This window comes from Terrapene carolina, unplaced genomic scaffold (assembly GCF_002925995.2).
Source record: "Terrapene carolina triunguis isolate 2854851 unplaced genomic scaffold, T_m_triunguis-2.0 Scaffold136, whole genome shotgun sequence".
NCBI classification, from domain to species: Eukaryota; Metazoa; Chordata; order Testudines; family Emydidae; genus Terrapene; species Terrapene triunguis.
The window spans coordinates 8,577,021-8,591,910 of NW_020664487.1; the positions used below are offsets into that span (position 1 = coordinate 8,577,021).

Genomic DNA, 14,890 nt, shown 5'->3' on the forward strand with positions numbered 1-14,890 from the left:
CAATCCTGATTTGAGCTACAGGGTGCTACTGAAACACAAATATTATTTTAAAATCTGAATTTAGATTTTGGTACAAAAACAATTGCCTTCTCTTTTTTTCAACAGACACTACAGTTTCATAGTGAGTGGTGCAAAACTCTTTGCAAGAGTATACTGTGTCCCTGTCACAGAAAAGGTAGGTAATAATTCAATTATAGTTAGAGCAGAGGTTAGATGCACTTGATACTCGGTATGCATTCAGATGCTACTGTTTCTGTTGGGTCTTCAGTAATAAATTGTTGAGAAACAAAATACTCTTAGAATTACAACTGATCCCTCAAGTGTTTTAATCTTCAGCATGATGGTCCAGTGCCCCCATTGCTGCTCTTTATCCATATTAATCCATGAAATGCCTTTGTGTCCCCCAGCCTGATAGTTTATGATGATTCTTCAATGTTAAGTAAGTGCAGGGTACCTGGCCCATAAAACTGTAATTCTGCTGTAAATGAACTATAAATTACCAATATTTTTTAAACTTTTTTCTTTGCTTTTTTAAAGAAGTGTAGTAGATCTAATAAGGTTTTGTCTATTTCTTATAAAAGTAAGCTGCAGTTTTCTTTATTTTAAAAAAACAGGATTTGTCAGAAGAAACTATTTTGAAGATAATTTCAGGAGTAAATATACAAGAGTTCAGACCTTCAAATAAAGTAGGTTTAATATTTTATTAAGCTCTAAGTTAACCAAACACCTTTCTTGTGATGTTGGTAATTCTCCCCTTCCCATTATGTGGAGGAACTCCTGGTGAGAATATGGTTTGTGTAGCATAGGTTCTTGTTTTGTTTCCCCATGTTGTATAGTCAAGATTTTGCATTTAAATATCCCTGCTAAATCGAGCCCAAATGAAGCTGACAATGATCTGGACTCTTCAAAATTATTTTTTGTTTTTTAAATTGAATCCTATAAGTGCAGTGCATGACCTTAAGCCTCCAGGCTTTTTTTATACCTGCACATCAAAGTTTTTTAGTTAACTTTTAATTACTGTTACAGTAAACGCTCCGGGTTACATTATTTTAATACTAGGCAAGAGAATGGGATTATTTTTCTCCATGACGTAAAGCTAATGTTTTAGAGCTGTATTAACCAAAAAGATTTCAATGGGTCGGATCAGGGTGCAACCACTTAAAATACATGGCAGCAAACTGTCTCTTGTAATGTTTTATGTTGCAGCTCTGTGGAGAACGGAGTTTTTAATTGTTGAGACTATAAATCCTGTTCGTGTGTAGTACTGTTATGTTGTTGGTGATCTTGATAGTTTGGCAGAAAGCTACGTGTCAGGGCTTCTCTACCTTTGAAATCCAGCAGCGGCACAGTTGCAGCTCTGCAACTGTAGCACTTCAGTGGAGACACTGCCTAAACCGATGGAAGGGGTTCTGCCCGCACAGGTAAGAACACCTCCCTGACAGGCAGTAGCTACGTCGACAGAAGAATTCTTCTGTTGACTTAGTGCTGCTTACACGGGGGTTAGGTCGGCTTAACTATGCCGCTCAGGGATGTGGATTTCTTCCGTTTTCGTAGACGTTGAGAAAACATCAGCTTTTTGGTTCGATGTGGTGATAATGCAAGGCAAATGCCACATTTAATCAGTTTGGGCAAACCTGGCTCTTGGGCTAAGGGTAATACCATGCTACATGTTCAGTTGCTGCATATATTCATAGGTTGTGCAGACAGATGAAACTGCAAGGAAACCAGACCATATTCCAGTAAGCAGTGAAGATGAGAGGAATGCTATTTTCCAGCTGGAAAAAGCCATATTATCCAATGAAGCTCTGAAAAGTGAGTAACTTCCTTTGTAAAATACTCCACTACTTGTTGAGTTTTAGCTGCTACCGTAGTGCCAGCAGTGTGCAGCTCAAGACTTTGGAAAAATAGTTCAGTATCTCACCAGCTTTTCACTTTGGTGAGGGCTTGTAAAGCTTTCTTGTTGTGTATCACCTAAAAAACTAAAACTTTCTTTTAAGTGATAATAGCTATCCATAACGGGTTGTTTAAAAATATAAAAAACGCAGAATGGCTTCCAAGGGTTCCCTAAGAAATAAACATCTAAGGCTAGGTCTACACTACCCACCTGAATCGGCGGGTAGAAATCGACCTCTCGGGGCTTGATTTATCGCGTCCCGTTGGGACGCGACAATCGATCCCCGAATCGACGCTCTTACTCCACCAGCGAAGGTGGGAGTAAGCGCCGTCGATGGGAAGCCGCAGAGGTTGATTTTGCCACCGTCCCTACAGCGGGGTAAGTCGGCTGCGATACGTCGAATTCAGCTACGCTATTCGCGTAGCTGAATTTGCGTAGCTTAAATCGACCCCCCCCTGTAGTGAAGACATAGCTTAAGTCCTTGTGGCTTTGCCATTATGACTGTTGTATCTCTTGAAGTACAGGTTCCCAACCTGGGCGTCACAAATGGGTGTCAGAGCATTGTGACCACCCTGCCCTTTCCCCATTGCTATGCATGTGGGGGGGGGGTCCTGGCTAGATCTCAGCCAGATTGGAAGTGGTCCTGGTATGGAAAAAGGGTGAATTACTTTCTAAAGGGGAACTTGATTTGTAATTGCTCTAATAGTAAAAGGGTGCCTGGTCAGGTACTTCAGACACATGAAGATTTTGATGCTTAAAAAAGTACTAATTAGATGTAACTCTAGTCTTAGTGAAACGGCTAACACTTACACAAAGGGGATCCATACAGTACAGGGTGGGGAGAAAAACCCCGTGCCTGGGTGGGGAAGAATGCCCACAAAACAGTCCAACCCTGATTCCTGACACTGCAAAGGAAATTAAATGCTTGGTGTCTCTGTTAATATTAAAAAAAAAAAAAAAAAAAACCCACCCAAATGCAATAAACTCAATCATCAAATATAGCAGCTGCTTCTCTTTGTAGCACAGATACCCCTGTACCAGGACCTAATACTCCCTAATCTTTATAAAGCACATAATTGAAACTGTATTAATAAAATAGACCCAGAACAGCAGTCATTTGTTTTAGAATTCATTCATCTTATTGGTGAACATTTGATTTTTGTTTCGTGAACAGATGACTTGCAAATGAAGATGCTCTCCTTTGAAAAAGATGATGATGCTAACGGGCATATAGACTTCATAGCAGCAGCATCTAATCTGCGAGCCAAGATGTACAACATTGAACCAGCGGATCGGCTCAAAACAAAGCGCATCGCTGGAAAGATTATTCCCGCTATTGCAACTGCTACTGCTGCAGTGTCTGGCTTGGTGAGTGTGTTTACATATTGAGGAATCTTTATTTTGCAAAACCACCTCTGATCTGCGAGAAGCAAAGACCCTCTTTTCTGCCTGTTCTTCATTGTTTGAGTGCTGGTTAATGCTAATACATCCCTGCTGCAAGACTTTTGGTAAAACTGATCCTAATCTAGGTGTAACTTCACAGTGGCCTCTTGCTTCTGTGATCCTGTAGCATAGGCTTTATGGCATTGTGGAAAGACTGGGAAGGGGGTATTAATTACCAGTATAATATACTTGTCTTTAAACAAGTAGAAAACCTTGAAAGGTAAGAAGCAGTGTTTTCTGTGGTATAGAATGTGTGTGTGAAAACTCACCATTTTGAATGTGATACAGTATTTGATGATAGCAGTATGAGAATCCGATAGCATAGTTGATAAACCAATTTCTATCATGCTTTTAATGCTAGTTTGGCAATTAGAAGGAAACCTTAATGTGCAAACATTAAGGGTAACTACTGCATTTACAAAAGATTTGATTAACTAGTATTAAAATAGGATAAACCGGTATTAGTGTTCACATCAGTGTGAGTGTGTCATGTCTTAGCAAGAAGGTGTCAGCTACCAGACTTGAGGTAAAATGTCAGTTTGCAATCCTTTATTTTCACTTGCATTCCTCACTTTATATTTGAGAAATGTTGTCTCCATTGTGATCAATACAGGCCACGTGCTGTCAAGGAGAGAAGCAGTTGCCACTGAGTTTAATCTTATGTAATGTAAGAGTAGGTGAGAGTCTCTTTAATTACTTGAAATTAAATCCATGCCCCTTCCTTTTTCTGTTGCGAAGAGGTCATGTATTTTTAGCAGTTGAATAGCAAAGAAATTGTTTATAGTCCAGGAGAATAAAGGCCTGGACTGTGTCTTGCTGATCTGTGTATGGATCTCTAAATTTCCACAGGAAAAGTAGGACACTGTCACTTCCACACAGAGGGGTAGGCATTCTCTGCAGCACCATCCCTTGCTCTGTGCACCAATTTCTACATAGTAATACAGGTGGAAGAGTCATATTCCCTCACTTTGGGTCCTTTCCACTGCTGTTGGACAGCCAGTGTTGGCATGGCACCAACAGGAGCAGTAACGCTGTGGGAGAGGGGGACTAGCAGAGCTAAGAGTGCCTTTCAGTCTGCTGGGTTTTGGGGTGGGGTGGGGTGTTTCAGCCTTCAAAGTATACAGTCTCTTAACTTCTTCCACCAGAGGGAACCTTTCCAGAGGAGAGTCTGAGCCAGCCCATGTTCATGATTGCTGTATATCTGGGTTATGATAATAGAACTTCATTTGTAGCAGAATAAAAACAAATGTCAAGGTCTAAAAAGATCATTAATTTTGAATATAAAACAATAACTATATTACCAACGAAGGAGAAAAAACCTGAAGATGCTATTGGCATTTTTGCAGAAAACATCAATCTTAAACTGGAAAATCAATTGTAATGTGAGTGCTCTCAAGGTTTAGCTGTTTATACCCAGCTCCATTTTTGGCTGGGAATTTCCTCATTTTCCAAAAATGATGGCAAAGTTTCAGTGATGGGACTAACTTTCATGCTATGCAGTGACTGAGGAAGTTGCAACTTCTGCAGGGATAGACTCCACCCCTTCCCCAGACGACCCCTAAGCCTGCTGCTCTCCATATCCGAGGTGCTGCAAACTTTGCTGTATTGGAGTTCAGAACTCTTTGCGATACCAATAACCCAGCCTCTCTTCCCCTCTCCCACCAAAAAACAGTCAAAGCTCTTAGTCCTTGCCAAAACCAGCAGAATAAAACATACTTGGAGTTAGTAGGCCAAGATGTTGGGTTATTACTAACCAAAATATTTAAAATGTTTAAGATCTGAGATCACCACCTTATTTTTTCTGAACCCGTCTCTCCCAAGTTCCTTGTCTGGTTTGTCTCAAGCTTTCCAGAAAATTCTACCCTACTGTAAGAACACATGTGCCTGGACATAGAATTAGAGATATTAGGAAGGTGTTTGAAATTGGGCACACTGGAAGGTTAGCATTAACCTTAAGTATGCCCTGCCATGCTGACACTGTCCTCTTTCTCTGACAGTGATTCTGTTGTTCCTATTAATATTAATGGAAGGCGATACCAAATGTCTTCTGCATACCAGTCTTAACCTGCTGTAAGTCCTTTACTTGAATCGACGTGCTGCTGATTACATCAGATTTTATGTACCAGCTTTATCCCAAGAAATCCTGTAATTTGTAAAGTATTAAGTAGCTCTGTCTTTGTGTTTACCCTAGGTTGCCCTGGAACTGATCAAAGTTGTGGGTCAACATCCATTTGAAGCATATAAGAATTGTTTTTTAAATCTAGCCATTCCAATAATAGTGTTCACAGAAGCTGCTGAAGTAAGAAAAACAGAAATAAGGTAAGGAGTACAATGACGGTGTGTTGTCTAGGAACTTACATTTGATATTTGAGAGGGGTGTAATGTTACATCAGGATCTGGAGACACACAGTTAGTATGTATGGGAGTTGGAGGGAACCCATACAACCTGGCTACGTGTTGTCCTTTGGGCTTCACACAACAACAATATGAAGAAACCACAGTTGGGTTCCAAGCAACCATGTTAATTTTGTACAGACATACAAGGCCTCGCTACCTCCTACAGCTCTGACTGGTTTCTAAACCACAGAACACAGCGAGCACTTGGAGGGGTAGTACCCAATTCCTGTCACTACACGAAGCATTACTAGTATCCTTAGATCTGGTGACGCTGTTCTCAAATGTACAGTGCCAGGGTTTGGAAAGCCAACATAAACATTCTGAGCTATACGAACCGGAGACCAGATTTTTCTAAGTGCTCAGCATTGTTCTCAAGGGGAGCTGCTGATTACTGAACAATTCTGAACGTCTGGCCCCTACTTACTGCCTTTTTAACTATTATTTCAGTTAATAAATGTATTAGTCAAACATTGTTCAGTCTGCATAGTCTTTGGTTGCAAATATACCTATCTATGCAGTATAAAAATACAAGTTTGCCAGTATCTTTCTTCACCTTATTTGTTTTACAGTAGTATGTAAAGGCCTAATCTGGATTCAGGGCTTCATTGCGCTAGTACATGCATACTGAGGGATGGGCTCTACCTCAAAGAACTTAGTCTAAATAGATAAGACAGACAAAGGGAGGGAGGGGAAATAGGGGCAGAGAGAGGAGGAAAGTTAAACAGTAGATTAATAGCAGAGCTACTGATAATGACAATATCGGTTTCTGAAAAAAATACTTCGAATCCACACTTTCAGGGTGCAAGATCAAATGAATGTTTAGCACTGTTCTTTTTCAAACAGAAATGGAATATCGTTTACAATCTGGGACAGGTGGACTATTTATGGGAAAGAAGATTTCACTCTGCTGGACTTCATAAATGCTGTCAGAGTAAGACTTCACTTATTGTAATGGTTTAGTAGAGATGTGGGGAAAATGGCTTCATTTTTTTTCTGGCTTGTGTCAAGCACCTATTAATGCCAAAATAATTTTTAGGACTAAGTGCATTTTGTGTGGCTCCTGATCCGTGCTGTAATTGAATATATAAAAAGATTTAATCAAATCAATTTCAATAAACCATTGGTCAATTTTATATTTAATGCATGGAAATTTTTCTGTCTAGGATGTTGACTTTTAAAAATGGTTCCATCATTTGAAACTAATTGTCTGTCTGTATGGTGCAGTCTGCTAACATGTTTGCATTCCTGAATTGTAGGAAAAATACGGAATAGAGCCAACAATGGTTGTACAGGGCGTCAAAATGTTGTATGTTCCTGTGATGCCTGGTCACATCAAAAGATTAAAGCTGACGTAAGTATTAATAGGGTAGTAAAAACGAACTGTGGATCCAGGGAGGTGACCTGGTATGTTGATTCCTTTTACTTATTTAATGTGGCTGGCATCTAGATACCATGGTGGTAGGCCCAGCGTACATACATGAAAGCTCTTGATAGCTCCATTCCCTCAAGGGATTCTTGAGCAGCAACTTGGAGTTCTGTCCACCCATTCACCAGACACTACGCTCTAACTCAAGCCACAACTGTAGGGATGGCAGTACGACAAGCATCTCTGCCGACAGCTTCCCTACGTCCTTCTCCACTCTGAACACGGCTTGCCAGTCACCCGTATGGGGAATATACATAGGGACTAGCACTCAACGAAGAAATGGAGGTTACTTACTGTAACTGGAGGTTCTTTGAGATGGTTGGTCCCTATCTGTATTCCACTACCTGCCCTTCTTTCCCTCTGCTTCGGATCCTGTTGGATTGTGCTAAGAGGAGGAACTGAAGAGGCATCGACCCGCACTGCCTCTTATACCCTTGGTCGGGAGCACAAGGGAAGGCACTGCGCATGTGCGTGTCAATGGATTCTGCTCTGGGAAATCTCTAGACTTGGGCACATGGCGTGCATGCGTACCCACGTGTGGAGTACAGATAGGGTCCACACATCTTGAAGGACCTCCGGTTACAGTAAGTAACCTCCATTTCCAGAGTACTGAGTGCTGGGGGCACAAAGCTGCAGTTTATAGCTGGCTACCAGCAGGCGTTTTCACAGTGAAAATGGAGTCCCCCATAAGTTTGATTATATTTTATTCACCCTACAAAATTGTTTTCTTTGGTCTCTTGAAGTTTAGTTTTTAGCTGCACTGGTGACTAGTGCATTTTGAATTACCTTATAAAGCCGAATTTGTTTTTATTTCCAAGGTGCTGCACATTTTTATTCTTCCTTTAAAAATAATTGCAACCACCAAATGGCTCAAATGTGCCAATGTAGGCGTTTTGATACCGTCCTGGCATTCAGAATGATGATCTGCTGCATGAGTTTGTCATTCTGTCTTATGAAACTTGCTTTTAAGGATGGCTGGGTAGCTCCATTGAATTTACTGTGGAAGGGTAAGACCCTTATTGTTCAGGTGAGAAGAGACTTACACTTTCAGTGGTTCTTGTAATATAGCAAATAATTTCAAAGAGAGCAAACTTCAACTAAATTCCAAATGAAGACTGCAAAACTCATAGAATCTGACTGCAGAGCACTGATATGTTGTGTCAGCTCAATCGAAACAGTCAAAATAGTTTTGGATAACTGGTAAATGTGTAATCTAAACACCGTGTTTGTTGGCTCTCGCAGTTCAGAATTTTACTATAAACTTTTTTTTTAAGAATACGATGCTGTGCAGTGAGGCCACTCTTCCAGGGTGGTTCTTCAATAATAAAGCCACATACGGGCATGTTTTCCTGCTATCTACTGCAATAAGTCTACTAGCATTGCAGCTAGTATTCAGCAAGGGCTCAATCCCGGCTCTTTACCACCACCGCTACCCAACTCCCAAATCCCTGGCAATAGAAGGCCCAAACTGCAGCAGAACAGTCCCATTGCAAGGGGACCCCATAACTTCCTGCACGCAGAGCTCCATGAGAGCCCTTGTCGGTGGACAGGGGAGGTTCTAGGAGTGTGACCATTGGATTTGTTCATACACAGTATAAATCCATTGGTCAAAACCACATGTGAGTGTACAAAGGACTGCTGCCCATATGATCGGGGCAACAGCCATTGCATGGATCTGTCTGCCGTATTGGTGGATGATGGGGGAAAGAATTGTTGTTTTCCTCCAGTCTCCCAGCCCTGCACAAAAACGTTTCTTTGCTTTTTATCACAAGCAACATAATAGCTCAGAGGTTTGGCTGCTCTGAGAGCAAAAGCAGAAATACACTAACTGAAACGTGACCTTCCACAACCAAGACAGAGCAACTTTGGGACATCGCATAAACAGAAGTTTCATTGTCTTTAACCAAACTTCTGATGCGTTGGACTTCATTCCTGGTAGAGCTGTGGAAATAAAACAACTTCCCATAACACAGGATAGCTCAGCCCAGCCTGCTCTTTTTCCTGCTCTTACAAAACTCGTCTTCCTCTCTTTGCAGGATGCAAAAGCTAGTGAAACCATCAGCTGATAAAAAATACGTGGATCTCACAGTGTCGTTTGCTCCAGAAACAGATGGAGATGAAGACTTGCCAGGGCCACCAGTGAGATACTACTTCATCCATGAAGACAATTGATGGTAATGCTCTAGGACCATTTGCTTTGAAGGGAGTGTGCTGATTTCGGCTTAAAACAAATAATACATATTTCTTTGGTGAAGCCTTAATTAAAACAGGAACAGTTGAAGTCAGTGAATTGCACTGAAGAGGTCTGTCAAACTGGATTTACTGTTCACCTGACCCTATTCTCTGCATACATCTGTCTGTTCATAAAGAGGATTGGAGGTTTGCTGAAATGGAATGTCATGTATAATGCGTACCACAAAGAAGAGATTTATATTAATTTATGGGGGAGGGGGGGAAATGGCAAACTTAGCATCTTATTTCAATATGTAAGATAAATGTTAAATGGAGGGAGAGAGCAAAAATGGGGGAAATTATTGTTTTATAACATGGTGGTCAGTAATGTTTTATAATCCATTTCTCATGACTCTCTTCTAAAATTGGGGTGCCAACTGCATCATCTGAGCACTGGGCCAAATTCATCCCAAGTGTAATTCAATTAAAAAAGCAAATGAATTTGCCTCATTTACATTGTTGGTGTTCTCTTCTGAGCCATTGCTATTACAGTATGTTGGGGCAGTTCTTTTAGGTCAGTCTGGATGTGGAAACGCAGCGGGCGGATTCTCAGAGGGTGTAAATTGTCAGAGCTCCATTGAAGTCAACTGAGTGACGACAAGTGAGTTCTGCCCCAAGAGCACAATTTGGAAACAGTGAAGTATGGGGAAAGCTGAAATCTGTTGGAGAGTTGTGCCCTGATTCTCCCAGTTAAGCTCTTCTGCTTGATGAAGAGGCAGGTGAAGTTGTGGCTAAAATTTTCTGCCTCCAAATTAAGAGCGCAGTAGCAAATTGTTACTTTTTGAAGGGGAAGGGTCAAGAGGGTATTCTGTGTATTTCATATCAAACATTTGGTTCCTTTTATCTCCTCTTGGCGCCATAACTCTAGAAGGAAGCTTTATATAGCGTATCTGTCTCTACAACACAAATCCGAGTTAATCTGAAAATTGAGTTTATATTGGCTTCAATCTATAATTTAGGCGTCTAAAGTCTGATAGATCCATTTAATTTAGTAACAATCAGGAAATCATTTTGGCTATGGCAGTTAGTAGAAAATGCTGGTGCAGTACGACAGCATCAGTGGCAGAATTCTTCAGCATCTATGCACCGGACAGGTGAGCTTCTGTGAATTGTTTCCCTGATTATGGAAAAACTAAAGCAAGTGAGATGGGAACAAAAATCGAATCTACTAACATCGCCCTGAACATTATTTTTTTTGCTTTGGAAATAGTTTGCATTTACTGTATCTCCTGCATATGATGCAAAACTTGTTCACCACTATAAAATCAGTGATGTCAATGTGTGATTCAGTTTATTAACCTTTAGGGATCTTTTGGAGCCTAAAATATTGGATAATCGTGCTTGTTCTCATCTTCCCTTTCCTCCCAATTTGTTTATTCAAGAACAAAATATCTGGATGGTTGGGCATTTGGACACCAAATATGTATTGAATATACAAGCTGGAATCCATTAAAATTATTCCAATATTTGGGAATAAGTCTTAAATGTAGTACCTCTTTTGTAAGGTGTATATATATATTTTTACTCTCAACATAGTTTATAGATATTTTATAGTTTTAACAGATTTGGTTTGAAACCCAGATGGTTTATTTAACTTTTTTTTTTTTTTTTTTTTTTTACAACTTATTCTTTAAAAAAACAAACATTCTGTAAAACAGGCAAAGAGATGGCATTCTTAGAGATGGCAAAGTGCATAATAATTGACATAGGGCAAAAGGCAGACAGGGAAGACTATTTGAGAGTAAATATCTGCTTCTGAGTGCTGACTGAAATGTGTGTTTCCCCCCAGCAATAGCAGGGAGTGTAAATCCCAAATGAAATGTGTGATCTGGGTTTTATTTTTTATTTCAGTGTTTGGGGCAAACGTAAAGCGCTGTGAACTCTAAAAGTCAGGGGCTGGGAAACAATAAAATGTAATTTGAGTAACTAACTTCTTTGTTCATTTACTCAACATGAAAGCGGAGTCGGGTATGTTAGCTGGATGTTAATAGCACACAGAACACCTTTGAAAAGTCTGTTAGCCTGGGTGCTTTCCTGACTTACATCTGATGGTCTCTTCAGGCTTAAAAGTCAATATTCAAATGTAACATGCTGAGTGGCCTTTGTTAACAGCTTCTCATTGCCTGGCAGTATGTAGTTACATGCAGTGTTGGCACTTGAAAACACTCGTGCACTTTTGTGAACTCTAAATATACAGGTGGCAGGAATTGGGGGCCAAAATTAGCAAAACACAGATACATCTCCACGTCTCACAAACAGTGGGTGCCCTTTGGATGTCTGTTCTGTGGATGATTTCTGCCTAGCTGAACCGATGTATTTCGAGTAGTATATATGCTAGGTCATTGCGCATTCTCCATTTGATATGTATTTCTCTGGATTTGTCTGAACAGAGGTTGACATGAGTAGGTTTTTATTAACAAATGTAAAGAGAACTTAATATGACAGAGATATATGTTGCCCGACCTGCCACTAAGAATTGCTCTTCATCTTTTTTCACATTAAAAATAACCTGAACTACTGACAAAGCGAATGAACATGTTTTTAAATGGAGGTGTCTACAGTACATCATAGCTGCCAGGTGTGCACTGATTCATATCAATGATACGTTAAGCATGAGCCCTAATGACAACATGAACTATGCTACTGCTAATCACTTTAGCAAAACCACAATTTGCACATGGAAAGTACAAGACACACATGTAGTGAAGGAGAATAGAAATTCCCAATTATTTCAATTCACAGCAATGTTCAAATGGCAATTTTGGGTATTGCAAACTTCTGCTAAGTGATGCTGCTCAGACAGATTACTTCAGCAGAATGGTCGTCCTCTGTATGTACTGAAATAATCTGAAATGCTTTTTTTATAAACATGAAGTTGTTCTCTAATACTTTGGAAAAATCACTGTTCAGCAAAAAGGATACAACAGTGTACCGTGTGAAAAGCAGTGTGCTCTCCTTTATTTCTCCATGTGAATAAGACTGAAGAGGTGGTGGGAAAAGCACCTACAAGAAATGAAGATTATTTCTGCCATATTGAGAGCATCCGTCCGCTTCTTTTTATTCAGTTCGCAGTCTAGGGCTACTACTGAGCTGCTATTAGATGCTCACATAGCAGTGACCTCTGAGCTACGTCTGGCTAGGCAGATGTTACTATTTCTTGCAGAGTTAGGCACTGTCTACAGAAGCACGGTCCATCACCTGAAGATTTTGCTCTACAGCACATTATCCCTTCAGTCGATTTGGAACTCGAAGCTGGTGCGGAGTGGACTAACTTCAACTTAAGTGGGGAAACTTCACTGATTACCTGTTGATTTCTGAGTGGTGTTTAGTTCTGAACTATAAAGCTCTAAATGGACTGGAAGCTTCCTAGGTGAGGGACTGTTTTTCTCCCCCGATACGGTGCTGCTGCAGTTGCTATTTACTGCTTAAGCTGGACCTACTCAATTAATACAAGTGGGGTTGCAGTGCTGGTGGAAGCAAATCCTTTGGGAGGGCCTCTGAACTTCAAAATTCATTTTCCTCTTTATTGGGCCACAGCAGCCCAAGCCTAGACTTTATGGGGCTCTCTGAAGATCATTTCTTTTGGCAGGGTATGGGGAGGGAAGGTGCACTCATTAAGATCTAGGGCTGAAATGGGTCCCCCCCTTCCTGCTTTTGAGGAACATAAGAACATAAATACTGGCCATACTGGGTCAGACCAAAGGCCCATCTAGCCCAGTGTCCTGTCTTCCGACAGTGGTCAATGCCAGGTGCCCCAGAGGGAATGAACAGAACAGGTAATCATCGAGTGATCCATTCCCTGACGCTCATTCCCAGCTTCTGGCAAACAGAGGCTAAGGACACCATCCCTGCCCATCCTGGCTAATAGCCATTGATGGACCAATCCTCCATGAACTTATCTAGTTCTTTTTTGAACCCTGTTATAGTCTTGGCCTTCACAACATCCTCTGGCAAGGAGTTTCACAGGTTGACTGTGCATTGTGTGAAAAAATACTTCCTTTTGTTTGTTTAAATCTGCCTATTTCATTTGTTGACCCCCCCCTAGTGACTTACCTAGCTGCCTAAATTTGGCCTCCAGGACCTCTCTCCTATTCTCCCTATGTCATTGGTACCTACATATACCACGAACACCGGCTCCTCCCCAGCACTACACATAAGTCTATCTCGATGACTTGAGAGATCCGCAACCTTCACACCAGGCAGGCATGTCACCATGTGGTTCTCCCAGTCATCGCAAACTCAGCTATGTTTCTAATGATTGAATCCCCCATAACTATTATCTGTCTCTTCCTAATAACTGGAGTTCCCTCCCCCGGAGAGGTAACCTCCGTGTGAGAGGATACCACATCATCATCTGGAAGGAGGGTCCCAACTATGGGAGCATTTCCCTCTGCTCCAGTTGGATGTTCTCCTTCCCTGAGACTTTCATCCTCCTCAACAGCACAGAGGCTGTCAGACTGGGGGTGGGACCATTCTACTGTGTCCCAGAAAGTCTCATAAGGCTGCTGAGACAAATGTGCTTAGAGCCATGGAGATGGACTTTGTTTTGTACCAACTGGAAGCCTTAGGAAACAGATATCCAGTTTAATGTGCCGTAATTTATTCCACCGGCTTCTGAGATTTGTTGACACAAGGTGAGACTGTACTACTAAATTTAGGAGCCCACAGGGATTTCCAGGGCTAGAATGTGACTTTTTCCCCCTAAGAAAACGTCCGTCCCGCCTACGTTCTCCACTTCAAAGAGGTTGATTTGCACGTTGTCTGTCAGCTGCTTGTCTCTTCACTCTTTCTTTCATCTCTTTGCCAAGAGTTTCTGAAAGAATGGGAAAAACACTTGTTAACAATGAGAGCGGAAGTGTCATGACAGAGCCATTCCAACTTCAGCAGCTTCCCAGCAGGGCTTGCACTCTTCATTGTCACTGCAACATGGCTTCTCAACTCTCACTCTGCTTATTTATATTGTAGGTAGAATCTACAGCCTCCATTCGGATAGGCACTGTACACGTACGTACACACTTTCTTCATTTTCCAAACTACATTTGCCATAAACACTCCATTCCTTCTGTGTTGGGCTAGTCCTGACTCCTGTCTTAACTCAAGACAATAGGAGAAGCTGGAGGGAGATGATTTAAATATTCAAGGTGTTAAATTGTATGGTGGGAGAAGTGCACTTCCAACTCAAGTGCTGCCCTAGCCAGCAGTAGCAGAACTGCACTTTGTCTACTCTATCCACCATGATCAGAGGCCCTTTCACATTATCTACTGTACATGTTTTTCCTAGGTCGGTAAGAGCACCTTCGATTATTGCAACAGTTTTTAAAACTCTGTTGCTTTTCACCATTTTTTTTCAATTTCTCTGAAAATCCTTGAGTCATTTTCTCAGCACTGCATGGGTCTGGATTCCTCCCTCTGCAGAGGAATCAACTGGATTACTTTAATACAGGGAAGCATTTCCCTTGGCTCTAGGTTTTAATAAAGTTTGTTCTTACAAAAAACTA

At 41.1% G+C, this 14,890-nt stretch overlaps 1 protein-coding gene across 1 annotated transcript in view; it reads left to right on the forward strand.

Annotated features, from left to right (window-relative positions):
• Positions 1–11,318, forward strand: part of UBA6 (ubiquitin like modifier activating enzyme 6) — a 43,579-nt gene extending 32,261 nt beyond the window's left edge. Inside the window, exons 25-32 of the mRNA XM_024209857.3 lie at positions 106–175; positions 615–686; positions 1,695–1,812; positions 3,069–3,262; positions 5,529–5,656; positions 6,578–6,665; positions 6,991–7,085; positions 9,197–11,318. Coding sequence (XP_024065625.2) covers positions 106–175; positions 615–686; positions 1,695–1,812; positions 3,069–3,262; positions 5,529–5,656; positions 6,578–6,665; positions 6,991–7,085; positions 9,197–9,332 — 901 coding nt within the window. The 3' untranslated portion in view covers positions 9,333–11,318. The remainder of the gene's footprint in view (positions 1–105; positions 176–614; positions 687–1,694; positions 1,813–3,068; positions 3,263–5,528; positions 5,657–6,577; positions 6,666–6,990; positions 7,086–9,196) is intronic.
• The last annotated feature ends 3,572 nt before the right edge of the window (positions 11,319–14,890 follow it).